We start from the raw sequence: 25,354 nt of genomic DNA on the forward strand, positions 1-25,354 counted from the left end.
GTAAATCAAGCCAAGTATATTTTAAAGGTTTAACCCCGTAAAGCATTAGTGACCTGCCAAATTAACCATTTAGCCAAAATTTGAAACACAAGCAAAATTTAAAAATCTTGGTCCAAAATTGTAAAGCGCATAGCATCATCTTTCTGGTAATTTGCACGCAAAATCATTTTCAACAATCAACTTTCAATTATCAGAACATTCAAATGCTAAACCGCAAGCCAGAACGTTCGTAACTTTTCCCTATTATCGATCAGGAGTAACATTTTGAAGTCTGTTCCAAGCAACAATAGTTAAACAAACCAACCTGACTTTCAACTTCAAATTGCATTTAGTTTCCAGATGATCAGGTTTAATTATTCAAATGTCATGTCTTAGCAATATGTTCAGATTCCGATTACCTCATTGATCGTCAATCTTAACGCTAACGTCTTCCTTTGTTTTGGCTAACCCGTTTTGTTGCTTTATCTCGTCTCGTAATTTGTGTCTAGTTGCGCAGGATAGATGCCTAAATCGGCAACTGAGTCCTCAAAGGCACCTGGCGCAACTGGAATGTCCTGGATTTCCAAAGCTGACATTCCCTGCAAGGTCGAAAAAATGAAGTACCAGTACCAAGGAGGAGTTTGGGAGTCGAAGGTCTAGAGTGCGTGGGAGAACATAGGAGACACGGACCTGCGGCATATTGATATCCAGGATTTCAGGAACAGAGTGTACTCTCCAAATGCCTATGGCAAGTCCAGATGGATGATGGAGAGTGGTATTGCTCAGGCAGCTGGTTTCCCTCCGACCGTGTAGAATTATGAATTAGTGGTTGAGGCTGCTAAACATTATCAGCTGGAAACCAGATTAGTGGTGCTAAAGGGGATGGTACTAGCCGACTTCACGCTTGAAGCCCTTGGGGAAGCATTTGATATCCTATTTCCAAATGATCCCATTGCCACAACTATCAATGAGGCTCAGGTTGTTTATGACATGAATCCTGCTAAGTGTAAACCATTGATAAATGAAGAATGGTTCAAGGAGAGAAGACCCCCAAGCATTTGAACCAGTAAAAAGACCCCTAGAAGCGATTTTCACAACGAGTATGGTGATATGGTTATGGTTATCACAAAAGCTTGCACCCTTGTTGAGCTATCAACTCAGCAACCTTGTGAAACATGGAAACAACCCCGAAGTGTGGGACCTTGCGCAAGGGGGTTGAATATTTGGAGAAGATCGGCTTCCTTCTTAATCTAGGTGCAAGTGTTGAACCAACTCAACACTTCAAAACTGACTTCTAAACCTATCCTAACAGCTTGCAGAGGAAAGAGAAGAGAGAATTGCTTAAAATGAAAGGAGGTGATGCACTAAGAAGAGATAGTTCCTCTCTCTACTGAAATGGCACAAGGAATCAATTGAAAAAGCCCAAGAGATGCACAAACTTCAATTGCATGGGTAACCCAAACGCATGTGAGGAGGTTAGAATTTTCTAAGTATCAAGAAGGGAGAAGGATTCCCACAAAGTCACACTCAAAAAACAAGTTAACACAGCAAACATGTGAAAGGAAACCACAAAGATACACTTATAATGGAGGTAAGAACACATACACATCATACATAAGTTGAAGGAAGGCAAGGATGGAGATTTTCAATTAATCATAAGGCCAAAGCCAATCTTACAGTTGTAGAAATGCAAAATAATTACAAGTCTTCAAGAGAAGAGAAGAGCATAGGAAGCTCAAGGCAGTAGGGAGAGAACCCTTTACAATGAGGCTAAACAACCTTATATAGAAAAATGGGTTGCAATGGTGATCATGACCCCTGCATGTCAGTCTGGATGTGCAGGGAAGTGCATGCACTTGGCTTGTACATGCAAGCAACCTAGCCATACCACCAAAGGCAATCCTGAGAAGGTGGATTGACTAACCTTCCAAAGTCAGTCATGACATAAGTCACCAAGCATGGCCCCGTACCTTCCTTGATGGAAATCCTGCAAAAAACACTTTATGCACCCTTGTGGCTCCACAAAAGAAAGTGCACAAGTCACCAAACTGTTGGAGCATTAAAAGCCTTGAGTGTCAATCACGCCATCCGGAAGTGTCGCCAGTCGGAAGGAAGCTCGGAGACTTCAGAACCTCGGACTCGTGAAGTGAGGAAGACAAGGGAAGAACTTCAGAACCTCGGGGTTCCGGGATAGAGAAAAGAAGAGAAGGAAAAAGCTTTCAGAACCTCGAGGTTCCGAAGTTCTGGAGGAACTAGAGAGAGAAGGCAAAAAGGGGAAAGAACTTCAGAATCTCGGGGTTCCAGAGTTTCGGGGAGAAGAAGGAAGAAAGGGGAGGAGGGAACCTCCGAACCTTGGGGTTCCGGGAAAGGCAAGGGAAGGGAACTTCGGAACCTCGGGGTTCCGGAGTTCCAGGGAACTGTGCAAAGGAACTTCAAAACCTCGGGGTTTCGGAGTTCCGAAAAGGGAAAGGGCTAAAGAGAGAATGGAAACTTCGAAACTTGGGAGTTCCGGGCAAATGAGATGCTTAAGAGAAGAGGCAAAGGAAAGGAAGGCTAGGAACTTCGGAACCTCGGCGTTTTGGAGTTCCGAAGAGGGAAGGAGAAAAGGGACAAGGAACTTCGGAACCTCGGGGTTCCGAAGTTCGGGAGAAACTGGAGAAAAGCTAAGGGAAGGAAGGGAACTTCGAAACCTCGGGGTTTCGGGGTTCCGGAGAAGGAAGAAAAGCGGCTAAGGCAAAGAACTTCGGAACCTCAAGGTTCCGGAGTTCCGGGTAGAGGAGATGCTTAAGAGACAAGGGCAAAGAGAAAAGAACTTCGGAACCTCGGGGTTCTGGAGTTCCCGAGAAGAAGAAAAGGCCAAGGGAGGAACTTCCTCTGGACAAGCTAACACTTCACACTTCATGATTCTTCTCTCCTTGATCAACTGGGGCCGCACTGGTCCATGGAACATATCTTTGATCGGCTCTCACTGATGGACCAAGGGTGTCATAAAATGACAATAGTTACCTTACTCAGCTGAGTCATGGGACTTCCTCAATCCAATCTTTTTGAGGAATGGATGTTCTACTTCACTAAGCAGGTCTTCGTTGGGAAGTCTAAGTTCGACTGGGCTTAGATCATCAGCGACAATATTCATACATAGCTGGTTGAACTTGAAGAAAAAAAGTACTTTGCCATGACTTCCTACTTGGTCTACATGTTTGTCCGACACGAACCGTTGACGGGGTTAATTAAGAAAGCTGAGATCGGGAATGGGCCAAATCAGGTGAAGGTATACGACTGCTACCCTCAGCTGCATTACTATGACATTGCCCAAAGAGAAAAGAATAACATTGCATATGCAATTGGTCAGTATGAGCATGTTAATGATGCCTTTACAATGCGCCTGGTTAGATTAATGCAAGGAGGATTGCATATAAGGCTCTCAAAGCAGCCTATCACTCTGATCCGGAAATATGGTGTGTAGTTCATCCAGTTCCCCAGATTCACCTACATCAGAATAGCAGGCTTTGAGGGAACACCATTCCGACTTCCATGCTATCCATCAGACAAAGTAGTCCTCATAGAGGTAGCAAGACAGGCACACCCAACATGCAACCTACTCAGAGATAAAAAGAAATCCAAGTTCACCTTCCCCATGATTTTGGGTACTCTTGATGCGCACTTCAAAAATTTGGTACAGGCTGAGGAGTCATTTGCTGAATTGGCATCCTATTGCTTACAGGAACATTTCCCTAGGAAATGCTTTGATCATGATAATTTGGCAAAAAGAGCCTATTACAAGCACTACAAGGCCAAGGCGTCGATAGAGGACTATTGGAGCAATTGTTCTAATGACTTTGAAGTCCATCGGCGTGAATATTCTAGGTTGAGTGTTCAGCAAATGAGGCTTTATGAGTACCGCCAGGTCCCAGATCAGGTGATAGACTATGGAAATTGCTTGCAAGTCCGAGAATTTGAAGCAGTCAAGAACCTCCTGCCAGCCATTGATTGGACTCAAGACCCAATCACAAATTTTGAGGCAGTTATGGAAGCTCCAAGAAGGTACACCGAAATTGGTTATCCCAACAAATTGAGAGACTGACCCATGAAGGGACCCAATTCACATACAATCTAATGGGTAGTCTTGATTCCCAGTCTTCAGAGGACGAAGGAACCTCAAGCGCGGCAAAGGAAGAGGTTGAGAAACCTGAAAAGAAGAGAAAGAAAGCAAGGGCCAATAGAGGGACTCAAACATCAAAAAGAACAAGGAGAGAAAAGATCCCAATCAAGAGGCTAGAGGTTACTTCATCATTCAGGGACTCGAGTTCAGAGGATGATGTGGTTGAACTTGATTACATGCCCGCTCCACCTTCACAAAGTGATCTAGCTGAATTCGAGGCAAACAATCCTCAAACACAAAATGAGCAAGAAACAGAGGTAAGGATCATTGGCTTGGACGAACTTCGAAATCAGGTTGAGGAGGGAGAGATTGCACATGATCAAGGGACTGGTAAGCATGAGCTCACGCAGGAGAGAAGCCATGAGTTGCAACTGAATAGCGGCAACAAAGATGACACCACTGTTGAGGTAGAGCAGAAAGGGGATGAGACTCAAGAACCCAATAGAACTGAAGAGCAGCCATTACAAGAGGATAGCCAATAGTTGTTCAGTGAGGTAGAAGAGAACTCAGCCATGAGTAATGGATTGGATACTGCACCCATTCCTCCTATGCTGAAGCCTCGAAAGAACAGAGTGGGAATCTAGCAATTACATCTAGACAGATCATCCCTCAGGACTGGCTAATTGCTCGTGCGCAGCGGAAAGCAGCTGTCAAGCCACCAATTAACCTGGAAGATATCTTCTCTCGAATAGGAGAAATAAAATCCAAAGGTAGGAAAAGGCCGAAGACATACTCCAGGATTACCCAAGACGAGCAAAGGAACCGCACGATTCATATTGCCACCCCACTTGCGGACAAACCGGCATATCAGATTGCAATGGTTGATTACAACGTCATGACCATCCCCATAGGGCGAGCCACCAAAGAACAGGAGAGGGAAGAATTTCGAGATTTCGTGCAGAATATGCTCAGACATCGACGAAATGACCGTTGAGAGAGATATGTACCAAGCTCGTGTTGAGCAAGTTGAGGCTGCTGTAGCATGCCCCTGAATCCCATGTTCCCCATTGGCATTAGCACAAATTACCACAGCTGAATTTGACGGAGTGCGTGATACCACCAAGGCCGTCAGGGAATGGATTCAGGGCATTAAGGAAAAGGGAGAGCAAATCTTCAAAGATGTGCGAGAAATGGCTCTCCGTAGGGAATCCACTCTTATCAAAATGTGTAAGCTAAGGAAAGAATGTTATAACGCTCATGAGGTGATTGCCAAGGCATTCCCCCTCATAAGGGCTCTATTTTAGACCTGCACTCAAATCCCCATACTTTATATTATCCTAGATCCCTATGATGTCAATACCTTCAAAGAATGGTATTGGATTCTCAGCATGAAGAACAACATGAAGAATAATATCAACAAAATGCAAGATAAGTGCGATGACGCTTTGTCAAACGTGAAGGATCTTGGTGAAAGGATCCTCAGATCAATGGTCCCCGGTTGGAAGAGTAGTATGATAGATAATGAGGTACAACCATAGTGGAAGGACAGGCTGGAAACCAAAGTCACCTACTCTATGGAGGACCTAGAATTTGCTAGTGGGCTACAAGCAGATATATTGTGTTTTGAGGATCATAAATTATATTGGAGAGAAGAGTTGGAGAATGTAGGTAGTCTCCTAGAGGGTATTCAGTATAAAATGTTTAATCCTCCTATGCCTCTAGCAACCGAACTGTTCGAGTTGTGCCTAAGATTCCAGGACTACGTTTGGGTAGAACGTGCAGCGGATCGGGATATCTGGGGAGAATACTTGTGCGGTGAGGTCGAATTTGTGGAAAAAGAGTCTACCTCGGGGAAGGGAAAATTGCTTTCCAGAAAATATGTGTTTCTTTTAAATCTTAATTGCACTTTTTCAAACATAAAGTTTCTTTCCCAACTGCCAAAGTTATTGTAAGTTTCGAGCTCCGTGCAAGTGCACTTTTTGGAGCAGCTTTATGTTTGGTAGTTATTAGTTACTTTATGGTTGGTGTTGATATTTTGCTTCCCATTTATGGGTATGAGCAGCCTTGTTTTAAGGGATGAATCGGGCCCACTTGTTTAAGTTTAATCTTGGCCATTCATCCATTTTTTGAAAACTCTATATAAAGGAGTTGGTTTCTCCTTTATTTTAGGCAGAAAGTTAAAGATTGTTGCAAAACTCTGGCAAAATATATATAGATTTTAATGGATGTTAAAGTTGTGTCATTTTTACTGTGAGTGCATGGTCCTCTTCTCCACCTCTTTTAAATTTCTGCAACTGTATTTAATTTTCAGACAGTTTGTTTATACATATATTTGATGGAAATCTTGGTTCATACCATTAGGAAATAATTGAAATTTATTCCCTCTGCATGGTTAGTCTAAGCCCAATTTTATGCTAAGTTCGGTTGTTAAATTTGAATGAATGGGTGTAAAAGTCCAGCATTTGTATTCAGCAACTTAAAAATTCAAAGTTCCTAGATGGTTGCACTGGTTTTTACCTAGTTGTGCTCGTTTACTGGCAAAGTAATTTCTGGTTATTTTAAGATTTCCGTCTGTGTTTAAATATGTTGTCTTAGTTAAGTTAGCTAGCTGTTCTTATTACTGTCTATCCTTATCCCCCCTTTTTCCTTTTTTTAAAACCTGCAAGTCATGCTAAAGTAGCATCATGTTAAAAGCAAATCAAATGAAATCAGACTGTAAGATTTTAGGGAACCTGTGTGAAACCAATTCCGTCTAACCGTAAGTCCCCTTTGTGTTTCCAGCAAAACACATCAACTGTTGAGCTATCCTGCAGTCAAGACCTGACAACCGAATCTTTGAGGTCATCCCCCATTGATCAATTTAAAACAGCATTAGGGATTTCCTTATCTCAAGAGAGGATAGGATACTTAGCATTCTATTCTGCGTTGGCCGGATGAAGTCGTAGTTCCGCGATTTTAGCCACGTCAACATAATTGGCGCTAGGAGGGCCAAGCTGGAACGAATTGGATCCTTCTCTCCGGAGAGGTTCGAAAGAGTCCTGAAGTCCACCCCAGAATGAGAAAGATTCGCTGGATTTCAGTTCTATAGGCATAAAAATTACTGCAAGGTTGCAGACCCCAGTGAGCCCAATTCGTCAAACCAGCAATTTGCTGTCCCAGAAAGCACTGTTTATGCAATCCCAGTTGTTAGTACTTCGGTTGCCCCTCTAATTCCACTGATTCAGCCACAGATGGCGCGAAATCAACCTGCTGCAAATGGTGCGACTTGGTTGGTGGACAACCCGTCCCCAATAATTTTCACAAATTACCATGATATGCCCAAAAGTCCGGATAAGTTATGTTCAATCTTTCATGTAAATTATCTAAACAAGACAGCAAAAGAGCATATCAAAATATCTGAGGATGCGTTGCATAATAGTCGGATTGAGTATACAGACGTTACATGTAGGCTCTTCCGTTACTCTTTAGGAGAAGACGCATTTTACTGGTTTATTCACCTACTAGTATCATCTATTGATTCTTGGGAAAAGTTGAAAACTTTTACAGGAAAATATGGTATTCCCACAACTCCCACCGAGCTGTACAAACAGTTTGTAGAAGTGAAGAGACAAGACCACGAACCAATTAGTTCTTTCAATAACAGATTTCACAAGGCCTTCACGTGGTTGCAAGATCCGTATGTGGTGAGTGATGCTTCGACAAGGGAGATTTATTATTCAGCTCTAGATTATCTGACAACGATGTTTGTCAGACAATCCCATCTTGCACTGACTACATTAACAAAGGCATATGCTAAGGCCATGGAGATCAGTAAGGGTTTAGGCCAGAATATTGCAGGACCATTGTTGCAACTGGGACTGCCAGCAATGCCCAATCAGATTCAAGAAATCAGTCAAGCCTTAGCCCACCAAACACCTCACATGAATCAAATCCCACAATTGGCATATCAACCCCCACAGCTTGCAAATCAGTTGGTGCTCCATTGTGGACCACCTATATCTCAAATCCCTCCCAACCAACCCGTGCATCTGCAGAACACTACAGTATCTTCTAGAACGCAGGAGGAAAAGGATGAGATGTGGGAGTTAATTGACCAAATGAAGAAGCTTTCCTCTGAGGTCACTTATTTGTGAAACTAGAATAATCAGTTGCAGAATGACCAGAGGAACCAGCACCAAGGCCAACACCAAAATCAATATCAAAATCAGGGTTATCAAAGGCCAACTAGAACATGGAATACTCGTCCTGACAATGGTGGAGTTCCTACTCCATTAGATAACCCACCAGCACCTGAAAACAGGCCGACAGACAAGGTATTTCTAGCAGAGGCAGCTCTATCCCATTGGCGCAAGCTACATAACACCAACCAACACTCAGAGCTGCAATGTGATGAATTTCAAGTGGCAGCAAACATATTCCAACGGGAAGTTGAAAACACAGCATCCCAATCAACGCTTCCTCCTACTGGATATGAGATAGTTCTGTCGCCTAGGTATGATACAGTCGTGGTCCTGGAAACCTACATTCCACCCTTTTTCTTCCCTAATCAAGATGAAAATGAAGTAGCAGATCCAAGTTAGACCGCAGATGTGAATGCCTTCCAGCAGTACCAGCATGGCAACTGGGGTTATTATAACAATAACAATTAGAACAACAATAGTGGCCCGTACACCACCTCCACACCCCCAAAGGATATCCAAGTTCCCCCGGACCAAAACGCGAATAATAACCCAGGTTATCCTAGGGCGCCACAACAATACGCAAGCCATGGTCAATCGCAAAAGACACCTGCTTTCCCAAACCAACTAACTGCTGCCCCAAATCAGAGTACAAATGCTCAACCTTCTCGAGTAGAGCTGCCTTTCAATAATGCCGAAGTCATTGGGTTAGGCCAATTGGTGGCAGATGAATTCAGGAAGGTCAAAATCAGTTTGTCCCTCACTGAACTAATGAAGGTTCCTGAGGTCAGAGACACAGTCTTGGGCAGCCTTAGGGAGGGATCGTCGGTTCAGACAAAAGGAGGCGAGGAGAACTCGGGGCAAAAAGCTCCACCAGAGCAACCTACAGAAATCAACAATGAAGCAAGAGAGAGAGGACCAACAAATCCCATGGGTGCAGCAGTGAATTATGTTGCACAAGCAGAATCCTTAGTTGATCAGTCCATGGGAGTTGGTTTTGAAGTTCGTGCATGAGGAAGAGCTCAAGATAATTTAGTAATGAACAATGATACAGTCCCAATAGAACCCACTATCAATCTGTTCACAGAAAAGTTGGAACCCCCACCTTTCTTACTGACACTTAGGATCTTCGGCAAAAATCTACACAATTGTCTCATAGATTCAAGAGCTTCAGCTAATGTCATGCCCCTATATGTATGCACTGCTCTAGGCCTAACCCCCACCAAGACCAATAGGAAAGTGACACAATTGGACAAATCTGAGGTAAATGCGGTGGGCGAGTTAAATAATATCCATATGCAGCTGATAGCAGATCCACACATCCAAATGTACATTGACATCCAGGTAGTGGACATTCCAGGAGCATATGGTATGTTGTTCAGCCGAGATTAGACCCGCATCCTCAACGGCTGGCTGCATTCAAGCTTTACCCACATGTGGCTGCCATGGAGAGGGGTAGCTAACCAAATCCGAATTGAGTCTAAACCCAGGCTTAAGCTGATGATTACCGAATATAATCAAACCAATGAGACTGTTTTTGGAGTCTGATATGGGAACCTACAGAACTGATGTAAGTTCAATAAATGAAGTTTTGTTGGTTCAATGTTCGAATCTAGTTTTAAATCTAGAAAAAATTACAGAGGATCATGATGATGCGGCATCATCACTAGAGGAAAATGAGTTGTTTAGCAGCTTCAAAGACTTTTTTTGCAAATGTGCAGAACAAACACAACACTTGAACTGTAGAATTTTGATTGAAGACCTACTTCTACCCAACTGGTGTAGGGTTCACAATGTTGCCCATTCTGAAATAACATGTTCATTGTGTAGGACAACATTGAACCAAGTATGCAAGAAACACCCGGATGTATTGAAAACTCATATACTTAGCCAAGAAGGTACTGCTCTGTCCGCACGTCCCGGAGAGGAAATCCCTAAGCATAAAAGGGATAAAGTGTAGAACCTGGAGACTCAAACCTGCGAGTAATGGACCGGAATCAGACTTGGATGTTGAGGTTTGATGGCTCAAAATCCAAGCGAGGAGCCAGGGTGGGAATAGAATTAATAAGCCCTAATGGCGAAACTTATTTGGCTGCCTACAGATTGCAATTCGATTGCACTAACAACATAGCGGAGTATGAATATTTGGTTCATGGATTGCTGTTGGCCATTAAAAAGGGAGCCCGAATATTGCATTGTTTTGGGGATTCAGAAGTAGTGGCAGACAAGTTAGGAAGCAGTACACATGCCATGATAAAAGGCTTAATGGCTATGGTAACCGTGTTTGGGATATAATGGGAAGTTTTGATGCTTTCAACATCAAAGCCATTCTCCGGTCACAAAATCAGGTCGCTGATTCATTGGCACAAGCTGCAAGCTCATTAGAACCTCTGTCAATGTAGAGTTTAAAGAAGTTCACGGTTGAGTTGACATCAGTCCCATCCATTCCGGACAATGTCACTAATTTAAGTGTTCAATGATGACAGGCACATCATAGACTTTATCACGAGTTCAGATGTGTTTGTAGCACAAATTATTGATGAAGAAGAACTTCAGGAAGCTGAGATCAACATCGAAGGTGTCTTGAATCTCAAGACACACTATTCCTAGAGGTATGGTACAACTAGAAAGGATCTTTGACTGGGATCAGCTCAAGTCTCGTAAGGAAGGTAATTCCGAAGGAGACATCTGTGATAAGATCAACGTTGTCACGGAAGATAATCAGAAGAATGTGCTAATTGGGAAGGTATGCACATCTCAAGAAAGAGATGGAATCCTCAAAAATATGAAGGAATTCCCAGATATCATTGCTTGGGGGTACGAAGACCTTAAAACTTATGACACTTTAGTCATAACGCATACTATACCACTAAGGCGAGATTCAAAACCATTTAGGCAAAGGCAGTGACTAGTAAACACCCTCTTAGAGCCTTTGATCTATGAAGAAGTAAAAAAGTTGCTGGCTGCCCGCATTATCTTTTCAGTAAGGAAAAAGAGCGGTGAAATCCGGTTGTGCATGGATTTCCGCAATCTGAATAGGGCATCAGAAAAAGATATATCTGAAAGACAATGATTTACCTATTGCAAAGAAACACTAGAATCTCTCAGTGAATCAGCAACAAAAAATTGATGTGTAATCTCAATTGGAGAAGTGGGAGCTACAAGATAAGTCTCTTGATTATCAAGAGACTCAAGCATTGCATCATATTCAAGCTCCTCTAATGTATCACCATCAAAGGGTAGATTATCAATATCATGAAGTGGAATGAGTCATTTTGATATAGGATCATTTGGGAATGGAGTATTATGTGACTCCATAGATTTTCCAAACCTTGGTCCAAATTGTGTGCAGGCATTTGATTCCTTAGATACAATTGTTGGTATCTCAAAAGATGCTTGCACTGATACTTGTACCCATCAATCCTATTATATGATTATTTTTGTTACCCCAAATTGATTTTTTTCATTTTTTCTTTGGCTCAAGGATGAGTCCATAAAGATGAGGCAAAAGATTGAACCACTTGCAATGTGTTAGGATGCCTTTTTTCTAAGAGTCATAATTGCCCTTAGTTAGAATGATTATTGAAGTATGAGTTGCATACCCATTATTACAACAATGATACACTTTTCAAATAACTACATCAAAGATCAATATATGAAATGGGGTTGAAATGAAGTGATTTGATCAAGACAACACCTTCCCATGTGCCAACATGTCTAAGTAATCCTCCGGAATGCAAATGTTCAAAAGTCGAATTAAATGTACTTGGAGTTGCATTTGGGAAAGGTACATGGATGGCTTGAAAGAGCTCCTGAATATCTTTCTAACGTCGCAAGAATCGTGAAAATAAAAAATTATGGCAAAAAGTTATGAGCTCAGGAGTCAAAAATAAAGATCTAACTTCAAACAACAATAATTTTTTGTAGCAGCAAGATTTGATAATGAATCTCACTATTGAAAAGTACAAAAAACCAACTTTTCAATGATATTTTTTTTTGTTTGAGAAAATCCAATTTCTGGATCAAAAGATATGAATTTTTGAAAAAGGTTTGAATTTAACTCGTACTTGTAGTGGCAACCCCCCTAGCAAATAAAAATTTCCCAAAAATTAACTTCGTAAAAAATGGACAAATTTTATATGAAAATAGGAGTTTTCGGGCCATCTAAATGCAATGGGAGCATCCATTTGAGTTAAAAATGCTCCAACAAAAATCTGTTCATTAGATCTTAGTTTCAAAGCCTGGTATGCAATCGTATCATACGATGGTCAAATTGAGTGAAACAAAAGGCAGATCTGATTTTCTTGGACACTTCAAACTCAATGGTGAGCTTAGATTTGCACCAACATGCTCCAAAATGAATATACAATACAAAGTCACAAAGAAAAAACCCCAATGGTGAGGTCAAATTTGCACCAAATTGCAGCCAACAAAAGATCAAGTGTGATTATCTCCCAGAATTGAGAAGGGGCTTTGCAAATTTGAATTTTTGATAACATGTTTGGGTCATCAATGAAGTCAATCCTCCAAGATCACTTGCAAAACCAAAAAGATGCCTTCCACAAGAGAGAAACAAGAGAAAAACAATGTTTGATTATGGGCACAATGGATTAGATTTGTGAGAATTTGCCAAGATCTAGAGGCAATGGAAAGCACAAATAAGAGAGAACAAAATGTGACAAGAATAAACTGTATTCCTATCAATGATGCAAAATGTGATCAACTGGATCATCAAGATTGTTGTTGTTGTTACATACAATGTAGATGAGCCTGCTTATAAAGGCAAGACTAAGAGACAAGAGAGCACACAATGATGACATGTGGCTCAATGAGATGCAAGGGTAGGTAGGGGTAGGTAGGAGAAATAATAAAATATTCCACAAGGTGGATCACCCACCGAAGGTGAAATTATCACTCCACAATAAGTGGATATGATAGAGTAATAACAAGATCACACCATAAAAGGTGGAAATTCTCCTACATACACACTCCCAATGTAGCACATCTCCCTAAGTGTCTCATATGCAAACTACTATGATATGCATGTACCTAAGTAAACTTAAGTAAAGTGTAATTATATCCAAGATGAATAAATAATTACACCAACACCCCCCTTAAGTGCAACTTAGGGGAATGCACTTAAGTCTACAATGCAACTAAGCAATGCAAGATGGGTCCCAGTTACTAGGCCATGTTAGGTACTGTTGTGACCATTTCACACATCGCCCCATTAGAATGGGGACCCCCTTTTTTTGCCTTAGGTTGTTTTCTCTTTGCTTGTGTTCTCTCTACTTTTAGGGTTTTGAGTGAGTGAGTGGTCTGCCTGGGTTGGCTAGATTAGGGCTAAGCTTTGAAAGCTTGTTTTAGACTAAGTCTAGTCTGGTTTAGGAGGTTGTTAGTCGTCTACCTGAAGCTTCAAGATTGCTAGAATGAAACATGCCTTTCAGGAGAGTCAAATTGGTTAGGTCAGAGGCAGGATGGATAGGTCTCAGGTCAGGTCTAGATTGAAAGAAGGTTTTTCTCGGTAAGGTCCTGTTTGTTTCTGAGTCTGAGTGAGCTAAGCATAGTCAGTGAAGAAAGGGAGTTGATTTGGTTAAGTTAAAGGGAGAATGAAGTGAATCAAGGTAATATCTAGCTTGGAAACCTAATTTTCGCTCTTGACCCTTCCAAAGGGTCCAGAGCGAAATTTTGAAAAACTCTCATTTTCGCTTGATGAAAGATAGGATTTTGATGGGGATGCATGAAGGAAGGTCTTTGCTTACCTCTTAGGGAAATTTGGAGTTTAGAAGGTCAAGAATTAAGCTCAAAGCTTGATTTTCGCTCCTGACCCTTCCAAAGGGTCTAGAGTGAAAATCTTTGTAAACTGGATTTCCTTCACAATTTTGTCTAAGTTTTGGCATGTTTGAAGATGAATTTATGTGTTTTTGCCTAGAGAGGGATTTGATCGATTTTGGAGAGCAAGATGATGCCTGAAAGAGGATTTTCGCTCCTGACCCTTCCAGAGGGCCCAAAGCGAATTTCATTCTAAACACAATTTCTTGCTTTGAGTCGACTTGCAATCCGATTCTTGGCCTTGAAAATGATCTAACTTTGCCTTGTGAGATGGTTTCAAGCTTGAAGACTAAGCAGTTTAGCCTAGAATGAAGATTTCGCTCCTGACCCTTCCAGAGGGTCCAGAGCGAAAATCTTATTTGAGCTTATTTGTCACTAATTTTGGCTAATTGTTTTTATGTGCAGGGTCTCTTGGAATGAAGATTGAACATCATTTGATACATTTGAAGATTTGGAAGCATGCAAAATGAAGAATTTTGGGCAAGGAAGGTAATTTTCGCTCCTGACCCTTCCAGAGGGTCCTGAGCGAAATTTTGAATAGGTCTCATCTTGCAATGAAAATGGTCAAGTTTTGGGCATGAGTGAAACAAGAACAACTCCCTTTTGCCTCCTGAAGAAGTTTCAACTTTGAAGAATGAAGGATTTTGCTTAAAACCTAATTTTCGCACTTGACCCTTCCAGAGGGTCCAGGGCGAAAATCTTTATAGGAGACATTTATTGCCTTGTTTGATCAAATTGAGGAGCCTAAGGCATCATGAAAGGAAGAATGAGCAGGATGAAACCCTTACATATGTTTGGAAGTCATGAAGAAATGAAGGATTTTGCCCAAAAGAGGGAATTCGCTCTTGACCCTTCCAAATGGTCCAGGGCGAAAATTTTCAAATCCTTCTATTTTTTGCAAAAATCTAGTCAAGCTTGGCATGGATGAAGGAGGAGTAGTGTTTTTTTCTTCCTGAGAGGTAAAATCAACTTGAAATGATGATTGAATTGAGCCTAAATTGAGGAATTCGCTCCTCTGACCCTTCCAGAGGGTCCAGGGTGAAAAACTTTATAGGGGGTATTTCTTTCTTGGTTTGGTTGAATTGAAGTGTTAAAGGCATGATGAAAGGAAGAATGAGCATGTTGGAACCCTTAGGCGTGTTTAGAAGTGATGAAAATGAAGGATTTTAGCCAAAAAGGTGAATTTTGGTCCTGACCCTTCCAGAGGGTCCAGAGCGAAATTCCTTGCAAGCCTATTCTTTTAACCTTGTTTTGGCTTAAGACCTTATCCATTGGGTGAAGGATGTTGTTTAGTTTCCTCTTTAGGTGATTTTGAGTTGGGAAAAGGAAGAATCAAGCCCAAATCATGATTTTCGCTCCTGACCCTTCCAGAGGGTCCAGAGCGAAAATCCTCCTAGACCTCATTTCCTTCCTTACTTGACCAAATTTTGATGCCCAAAGCATGTTGAAAAGAGGAATGGACATGATCTTGCTTTGAGAAGTGTTCGATAGCATTGAGTGATGGAGATTTTAGCCAAGAAAGGCAATTTCGCTCCTGACCCTTCCAAAGGGTCCAGAGCGAAATTCCTTATAAACTCATTTTTAACCTTTCCTGGACATGAAAACCTTGTTCTTAAGGCAATAAAAGATGAAATCCCACTAAGCAAAGAAGTTTTAAGGTGAAAAGATGAAGGATTTTGGTCAAAATGGTGAAAATCGCTCCTGACCCTTCCAAAGGGTCCAGAGCGAATTTTCTCAAAAACACCTTTTTGCTATCAAATTTTGCTAAGGCAAGTAGGGGATAAGATGAAACACAGAAGGAATTGCCCCTGAAAGATGTTGAGGTTGGAAGAAATTATCAAAAGGTGAAGGAATTGAGCCAAATGGTGAATTTCGCTCCTGACCCTTCCAAAGGGTCCAGAGCGAAATTCCTAAAAACACCTTTTTTCTTGCAAGGTCAAAACAATCTTTTGGGTTTTTATGGTTTGAATGAATATGAGGAAGTATGTTTTGTCCTTTGAAGATAATGGAGATGGTCAAGAGGAAGCAACCAAGCCTAGAAAAGGATTTTCGCTCTTGACCCTTCCAGAGGGTCCAGGGCGAAAATCCTAAAACCTATCTTTCCTTCCAAAGTTTGGGCAAAGGTAAGCTTAGGTGTGGGTGTGAAATGACATTTGAATTGCCTTATAGTGGAATTGGATTGCTAAGGATGCAAATTTTGATGCCAATTGGGAAAATCGCTCCTGACCCTTCCAGAGGGTCCAGGGCGAAATTTCCAAATCGTCCTATTTTCCTTGCATTTCAAGATGATATTTTGGTTTTCAAGACTGAAAGGGGAGTAAGGCATGATGTTCTATGCCTTGGAAGTGATTCGAAGTTGGAAATGATGAAGGAATTGTCCTAAAACCAAAAAATCTCTCCTGACCCTTCCAGAGGGTCCAAGGCGAAAATCTAAAAATCCCCTATTTTACCTTGCAAGAACAAGCCAAACTTGGATGGAGTGAATGAGGAAAACCATTGCCTAAATTTGAGTGAAGGATTCAGCAAAAGTTGATGGAGTAAGCCTAAGGAGGAAAAATCGCTCCTGACCCTTCTAGAGGGTCCAGGGCGAAAAACCCTAAAATCACCTTTTTCCTCCTAATTTGAATGAAACCAAGCCTGGAATTCAGTGAAAGAGCCTATTTGAAATGCCTTGAAGAAGTTTTGGACCTTCAAAAGTGAGAATTTTGAGCCCAATTGTAATTTTCGCTTCCGACCCTTCTAGAGGGTCCAAAGCAAAATTCCCTAAAATGCAACTTTTCCTTCAAAGTTTTGATGAGCTAACCCAATGATGGAAGGAAATGGACCCTAGAGATTGCCTTGGAGGAGTTCAATGATCAAGCTAAGGTGAATTTTGGCCTAGAATGAAATAATCGCTCCTGACCCTTCTAGAGGGCTAGGGCGAAATCCACATTTTCACCTAATTTCCTCATGAAAAATGATAAAAAATTGAAATGTAAGACCTTGATTAGGCCAAAGAAAACATAAGCTTGCCTTCCGGGAGATTTTGGAGTGAAGGGAATGAGGTATTCAAGTCTTAAATTGAAAAATCGCTCCTGACCCTTCCAGAGGGTCCAGGGCGAAATCATCAAAATGCCTATCATTCAACCTTGATTGATTAAGTCTAAGGCAAATTGCAAAATTGTGAGTACAAAGTCATGGAAATTTGCAAAAATGTAAGTTAAGAAAATTTCAATTTGATCAAGTGAACAAGCCTGGATGGGTTCAAACAAGTTTTGAAGTGAATCTTGACCTTCATCAATTTAAATATTTCAAAGCCTAAAGAGAAAGGAAGCTTCACTAAGCCTCAATCAAACCTCCATATTCCCAAATTTTCGCCAAATTTGCCAAATTCAAGACATTTGGGAGGTTGAATTAAACTCGCATGATTTAAGGCCTTTACCATTTAATTAATTAATTTTTAAAGCCTTAAAGTAAATATAAAAGTCCACCCTTAAAGCTTTGAAATTAATTTAAAAATGAAAAAATAAAGGTGAGCGCTTAAACACATTTATTGGCTTTTATAAGCAAGTCGGCCTCCTTTGTAATGGATTTTATCTTATTTTAAAGCTTATTTGCTAGGTCGGCCTTATGCTTAATTAGGGTGAGCGCCCTATATAAAGGAGGAGTGTTGTTTCAAATTTCAAATCATTCATTCATTCCTTCTAAGTGCGATTTTGAGCAGCAGATTGGAGGCGAATTTCTTACCAAGTTGGAGGCTAAATTTCCAGAATTTGCTAAGTGTTGGAGGCTAAAGAAGGTGAAGCTCTTTTGAAGGCTAATGGAGGCGTAATTCATCCAAAGGAAGACCACAATTCAACCCTTGTCCAGCAAAATCCGGTCTTCTTTCTTCATTTTCCAAGGTTTTATAGTTAAGCATTCAAGGGAAGGTATGAAGAATCAAATTGTTTGGAGTTCTTATTCAAGATTTGTTTTGATTTTCATAGGTCTAAGTCTTGAAAATCCAATTTTCATTCATAATTAATTTGAAAATTTAGAATTTCTGGATTTATCATGTCATTTTCAAATTAATGTTTTGAACTATTCCTTTGAAAGGTCTTGAATTCTATACTTTAAGGTATTATGCTCAAGGACTAATTCTAAGTTTTTGTGTAGGCATCAAAGGACGACCCCAAAGCCGGAGGATCAATTACTTGGTAGACTCTCATCAAAGAAGATCAAGCTAGATCAAGGACGATCTCCTCCAGCCCAGTATCATCAAAGAAGGTCTCCTCCAGTCCAGCATTTGAAGGAAGGCATCACCAAATTGAGCATCAACCAAGTGTTTGACAAGGTGTCATCCTAGTCATCGCTTCTCCAGTCGGGTTAGTCCACCTCAGCATGTCCAAATTCAATGTACCTGGCTCATTAAAGATGGCACAAACTTCGATGTACCTACCCCAGCTATCCATTGGTCGAATATTCCAGAGAAGACATGTGTCCAAGTAATGTAATTATTTCATTGGTCAGAATTAAGTTTGTTATAACAAACCCTAATTAGGGTTTCATTGTAAAATCTTGGCCATTGATCTTGAATTGATCCAAGCCATTCATTGTATTTGTGGATGCTATATATACCCACTCATTTCATTTTAAAGGGTTAGAAGAGTTAGAGAGAAGTTAGAGAAAGAGAGAGAGCTTAGAGAGAAGAAAGTTATTGTGTAGTAAGATTAAGTAGTGAAGAAAGAATTTTGAACAATTGTTGTCCATTTGGCTATGAGATCAATAAAATATTGAAGTTATGGTGTTTTATTGTAATACTTGTGGCTATCTTCATGATTGTTTATTTTCTTGAATCACTGTCAGTTGAAATAGCATTTTAGTTTTAAGTTCGAAGGACGAAGTGTTGTGCTTGATCTTTGATAAGATTCGTATTCCAAACCACTAGCTTCTTACTGATTGTAAGGATGCCTTGTGTGGTCAACTGGAAACCTTGAGATTGATTAAGAATTCAATCATTCTTGGAAGTATTGATATGTATCTCTATGATAGTATCTATATCCTTGATGATTCGAAAGTTATTGAATCCCCTTAGAAGATCGCTTCAATTCCAGTAGAGTTGTAATTTCTTGGCAAAACTGAAATTGGTAGAATCTTATCAAGTCTAGTCTTCATTGAGTCATTCTTAGGATTAGTTCAAGTATCCCTTCTTAGAAACCCTTATCTTTTGACATTTTTTGAAAATCCGTTAGTGTTAGGAAAATCCTGTTCCTGCATTTGGAAAGAAAACGTGGACAAGCTTTCTTTGAAAGTACGTAAGGCCCCTTGAAGAAACAACATATACAACGACCACTGGTGCTTATCCACACGTAGAGATCCTACAACAAAGAACCTTGAAGTCATCCCGATTGATCCTTTTCGCGACATCTTCAGCATTCAGAGACTTTAATCAAGAGAGGATAAGGTACCTTTTAGGTATTTTATTCTGTGTTTGGTCGTGTACAAAATACACATCAACAGGTACCCATGCACAAATGCAAATGCAATCTCCCATAAAGCGGGGAAAGAGAGAATAACCACATGGGAAAAAACTCACCCCCAAAAGAGAGATGATGAAAGCACACAATGCTCTCAATGATGAATAAGAGAGAAGAGACCATGAAGCCCCCCCTCAATGTAAAATCTCCTGCAAAGATGGTCCAATTTTGTTGACCAAAATATCTCCCCATAAGGATGAAAGAGAGCAAATGCTGCACCAATAATGTCAAAGTGTGACAAAACCAGGTACCAAGTCGATGACGATGAATCACTCGCTGCAACATCATAAAGATCAGGCATGGAGACAATCTACTTTGAGCATCATCTGGATACTCGTAAATAGCAGAAATACTGGTACAATCAAAGTCTCACAGGAGCCATGCACAAATGTGTACAATCTAAGTCTCAACTGGAGCCATGCACCAAGTCTCACAAGATATTCCTAATCTACGTGTACAAGAGGATTACATCAAATATGCCATCAATGACAAGATACAAAGAGGTGTGGCACTTTATGATAGTGGGAGTACAACATTGCTCATGCAAAGAACACGCAAATATGGAAACATGAAGATGATGCCACCAAAGAAGCCCTGTAGGATACTGTAGATGAAGATGCCTCCGATAAAATATAGGAGCAAGAGGCTCCCCCTTGGCTGTCGGTTGGAAGTGCTGCAAGACAAGTGTGAAGTGGACAAGAAAAAATTGTTCCCAATTTGACTTATTCCATGATATTTTTGTTTTAAAAAACTTAATAAAAACAATTATTAAAAAAAGCCCATGAAAAAATATCATGGAATAAGTCAAATTGGGAACAAAAATATTTTATTTTTATTATTTAAAAAATTTATTAGAAAACATTAAAAAACCATAAATTAAAAAAAAGTTTTTATTTTAAAAAACTTAAAAAAAAACTAAATTGGCCTGTGGGGGCCGCAGGGCCTCCCTGCAGGTACCCTATAGTACATAGGGCTGCGTGCCACAGCAAGGCCCGACAGGGACCCTGTCGGAATAATGGCCCCCCCTAAAATTGAATAAATTCGATTTAAATTTTTTTATTTTTCTGAAACTTTAACAAAAACATAAAATAATATTTAAAAAAAAAAATCAGACCTGTACCTACAAATCCGTACGACTGGCAGGAGGGGGGATTTTTTTCAACTCCGGGTCAACTGCTCGGATTTTGAGGAATGGACAGGTGATCTTGAGATTTTTGGACCTTCTGAGTGCAATGGCGATAACGGATTTGGCCACAAATGCTCCAAAATTGCAGATCGCCCCTGGGATAAGTCACCACCCTCCACCTTCAAACGACTCTAGATTTGGCCTTGGATGTCGGATTTGGACTAAATAAAAGGCGATTCTGACTTTCTCGAACCTCCTCAATCCAATGTTGACCTCAGATTTGACCCAACAAGCTCCAATAATAACCTGCAATAGAAAGCTCCAATATGCAAAACCCCAAATAGCACCAAATTTCTCTCAATTGGCAAACCAATGGCACTCTAATGGCTCTGATACCATGTGAGAATTTGCCAAGATCTAGAGGCAATGGAAAGCACAAATAAGAGAACAAAATGTGACAAGAATAAACTGTATTCCTGTAATGTCCCCTTCCTGATCTATTTCATTATACTAAAATTGTTTGATATTCTTCAATTAGTTATTAACAAGTGCTTCTTTATTTTCCCCATTAGATGATTAATTTCATTATTCATAGTTCTTAATATAAATATCAAACCCCGTTACTACCCCATTTTTAAGGGAGAAGGGTTTACGTATGTTACCAAAGCGCTTAGAGACCAACTACAATAGGTTCCCTCAAAGTTTACAGATCCAAGCCTTTACCTATCTTGGGTCTATACCCTCAAGGCTTATGGGTCGTTGATCCCCACCCTATCTTGGGACTTAACCTATTGCTTGGATTTAGACTGCCCCTCTTTGGAACAACTCATCCCCATCTTCTTAAATACTAACAGTAATAACATGATTTAGACTATAAGTACACTAACTTCTAATGTATTATGAATATATATGATATTAAGTATGACTATCATACATATTGCAGTTTATAACAATATTATTACTAGATTCTGCATAACAACTTTATCGGGATTCATATACTACGCATACATATTAAACACATCCCCATGCATGCCATCAACATCACAAATGATGCTATTGTCTGTAACTTAATAACAGTTTTGATCTGATCCAATCCATGGTGATGTTGTTGGATGCTTTGATTCCTTTCCTTTATATCTCTCAATGTGAGGGGAAGGTCACACCTCTTCATCATCAATGCCCTTTGGCAAGAGACACACCCTTTCACCATTATCACCTTTTGAAGGAGTGCAACTCTTCATTATTCTTGCCCTTTGAAAGGGACATAACCTTTCATAATCAGGTCTGCACTTATTTAATTCAGATGTGCACTTCTCATTTCCAAATTCTCCCCCCCTTCAAATGAGTTCTCTTCTCTCTTTTATATCTCACATTTGAGGGAGTCACAACTTATCATTTCATGCCTTTTGACCATTCATTAACTTAATTAAATTTAATTAATTATATTTCATTATATTCTTTTAAATTTTAATTTAATTTTTATTTTTTATTTTTATTTGTTTGTATTTTAATTTTAATAATATTATTATTATTAAATTATATTTCAAAGTAGGGACATTACAGTTCGCCCCTCCCAAATTTGCTTGTCCTCAAGCAATGTCGATTTTAATTTTCTCAAACTAAGTCATCTACCAATATGAATAAAAAATACGGAGCATACACATGAAAAGCACAAAGCATACACATGGATATTTGCAAACACGAAGCATACACGTGAAAACATGTATTGTCAGAATTCTTCTTAGTGACTAGAACGATTCATTGATTCATCTTTACCCTGCAGGATGGTAGGATCACACCTCTGATACCATTTGTAATGTCCCGTACTTGATCTATTTCAATATACTAAAATTGATTGATATTCTTCAATTAGTTATTAACAAGTGCTTATTTATTTTCCCCATTAGATGATTAATTTCATTATTTATAGTTCTTAATATAAATATCAAACCCTGCTGCTACTCCATTTTTAAGGGAGAAGGGTTTACGTATGTTACCAAAGCGCTTAGAAACCAACTACAATAGGTTCCCTCAAAGTTTACAGATCCAAGCCCTTACCTATCTTGGGTCTATACCCTCAAGGCTTATGGGTCGTTGATCCCCACCCTATCTTGGGACTTAACCTATTGCTTGGGTTTAGATTGCCCCTCTTTGGAACATCTCATACCCATCTTCTTAAATATTGACAGTAATAACAGGATTTAGACTATAAGTACACTAACTTCTAATGTATTATGAATATAAATGATATTAAGTATGACTATCATACATATTGCAGTTTATAACAATATTATTACTAGATTCTGCATAACAACTTTATCAGGCTTCATATACTAAGCATACATATTAAGCACATCCCCATGCATACCTGTTGATGTGTCTTTTGTACACGACCAAACACAGAATAAAAATACCTAAAGGTACCTTATCCTCTCTTGAATAAAGCTTCCCTGAAGGCTGAAGATCTCGCAGAAGGATCAATCAGAGTAGCTCCAAGGTTTTGATTGTAGGTTCGCTACGTGTGGATAAGCTCTTGTGGTATGATGTGATTTTGTTGGAATCACAAGGGGACTTACATTCGATGCCCTGAGCGTCTGATTTGCTTTGGATATTGCTGGAACGTGGGTCTTTACCGATCCTTGATTTTTAAAAAAGGGAAAAGGATAAGGGTTGGAGAAGGATCTAATTCTAACACTAAGAATGTAGGAGCAATAGATGACCTTTGATGAAACTCTAACTAAGTCTTGCTTTGACTTGCTAGGATCATCTCCACAAGGTTAGTGCGATATTCTAAGGATAGCTTTATGATGTTCAGATCACCGCTACAAACATAGACACCGTCAGGTTGATGCATATCAATGAAGAAGTGATAATTGAAGTTAAGCTTAAGCTAAATGATTCCAGTTGACTATGCAAGGCAAATTTGCAATCAACAAACCGCTAGTAGTATGGATATACAAATTTCACCATTGATCATACAAATTTCTTCCATTCATCTAATAACATGAAATTAAATTTGAGAAGTATAGAGACCATGCAAATTGTAGAATCGACACGTAGAATTCACCATTCCTTCAATGAAGTTTACATGTCTTTTGTAACAATCTCTTGGCAACAATCTTTGCCTTCTCTTTCTACTCTACTCTAAAATGTTATCTACTATTGAGCTACTAATTATTGACTATCTCTCTTTTGTTAACACCTAACTATTCTCTGACTATTAACCTTTACAAATGAAGAGCTAGGGTTTTATATAGGGAGCCCTTTACAAATTGACGGCTCTAATTGACTTAGAATCAATGGCTAGGATTAAAAGATAGAAACCCTAATTAGGGTTTGTTATAACAAACTTCCTTAGCCAATGAGAAAATTACATTCCAAGAGTGAAGACCAATAGGAAGCAGGGGTAGGTACACCGAAGTGTGTGCCGTCTCCGATGAGTCAAGGACATTGAATCTGGACATGCCGAGGTGGACCAATCTGGCTGGAGGAATGATGACTGGGATGTCACCTTGTCTGACGTCTGTGTCTTGGTTGATCCTCCTTTGTCCTAATTTGATGAACGATGTACCTCCTTTACTCCCATGTGCTTGATGAGGCTTCCTTACTGTCAAGTCTTCTTTCTCCTCTGGTAGCTCATATTGCTTTGAAGACCCTGTAAGGTCCTCCTTTGTCATCATATGGTTCCTTTGTGTAGTAGAATGAGGTCTCTAGGCTAGCTTGCAACTGCTCGAACACTTGAAGTCTTCTAATGCTTTAAAACACCTTGAGTCCTCCTGCATGCATCTAAAACGTCCTTGATGGTGATGGGCTTAGAATAGATTGTCCTTGTCTTGGCCTAATTTTCCTCCACCTGCAAAACAAACCAAAAGATGATTAAGTACACATGATATATTTATCTCACATAGCATTTTCTACCTTAAATCATCAACAAAAGGGAATTAGAATGAAATTCGCTCAAGATCCTCCCCAGGGACAGGTTCAATAAGAATTTCGCTCTGGACCCTTTGGAAGGGTCAGGAGCGAAATTTGCATTTTATCTCAAATTTCATCATCTCCTTGCCTTGAACTTCTCTTGACCTTTGAATCACTTTCTCCTGAAGACATCATTGATTTGACCTCCAAAAAGACCCAAAAAGAGGATTTCGCTTTGGACCTTGGCCAAGGACGGGACCTATAAGGAATTTCGCTCTGGACCCTTTGGAAGGGTCAGGAGCGAAATTTGCATTCTAAGACAAAATCTCCACATTTTGTGACCACAACTTGATCAAATGCATGCCTAAGGATGCCTCTAATCTCAATCAACACCAGGTTTGATGCAAAATTGGAGCAAAATAGAGTTTTTAAGGATTTCGCTCTAGATTTGGAAGGGTCAGGAGCAAAATTCTTGATTAAGCTCAAATTCTATCATTTCTCCACTCCAAAATGTCTCCCAAGATAGGCACATGCTAGCCTTCTCTCCACCAAGGCTTAGGAATTCATAACTTGACCTTCATCATGAGCAAATTAGGTGGAATTCGCTCTGGACCCTTTGGAAGGGTCAGGAGCAAAATTCAAGATTTGCTCGATTTCCTTCACCTAGATCTATCCTTCTCACTTTCTATACCTGGACTCTCATCTTTGGATCCTTCTCCCATGTATG

At 40.0% G+C, this 25,354-nt stretch overlaps 1 protein-coding gene across 7 annotated transcripts in view; it reads left to right on the plus strand.

Annotated features, from left to right (window-relative positions):
- The window catches only part of LOC131033051 (6-phosphofructo-2-kinase/fructose-2,6-bisphosphatase), a 211,362-nt gene that overhangs the window by 181,724 nt on the left and 4,284 nt on the right, over positions 1-25,354 (plus strand). The window contains exon 20 of one of the 7 annotated variants that reach the window (XM_057964168.2): positions 18,226-18,751. The exons of 5 other annotated variants lie outside the window; for them this stretch is intronic. In XM_057964168.2, the coding sequence (XP_057820151.2) occupies positions 18,226-18,415 (190 nt within the window). In that variant the 3' untranslated portion in view covers positions 18,416-18,751. Of the gene's footprint in view, positions 1-18,225; positions 18,752-25,354 lie in introns of those variants that run through there. One more of the 7 variants, XM_057964170.2, reaches the window with a different exon arrangement.

This window comes from Cryptomeria japonica, chromosome 7 (genome assembly GCF_030272615.1).
Source record: "Cryptomeria japonica chromosome 7, Sugi_1.0, whole genome shotgun sequence".
Taxonomy (NCBI): domain Eukaryota; kingdom Viridiplantae; phylum Streptophyta; class Pinopsida; order Cupressales; family Cupressaceae; genus Cryptomeria; species Cryptomeria japonica.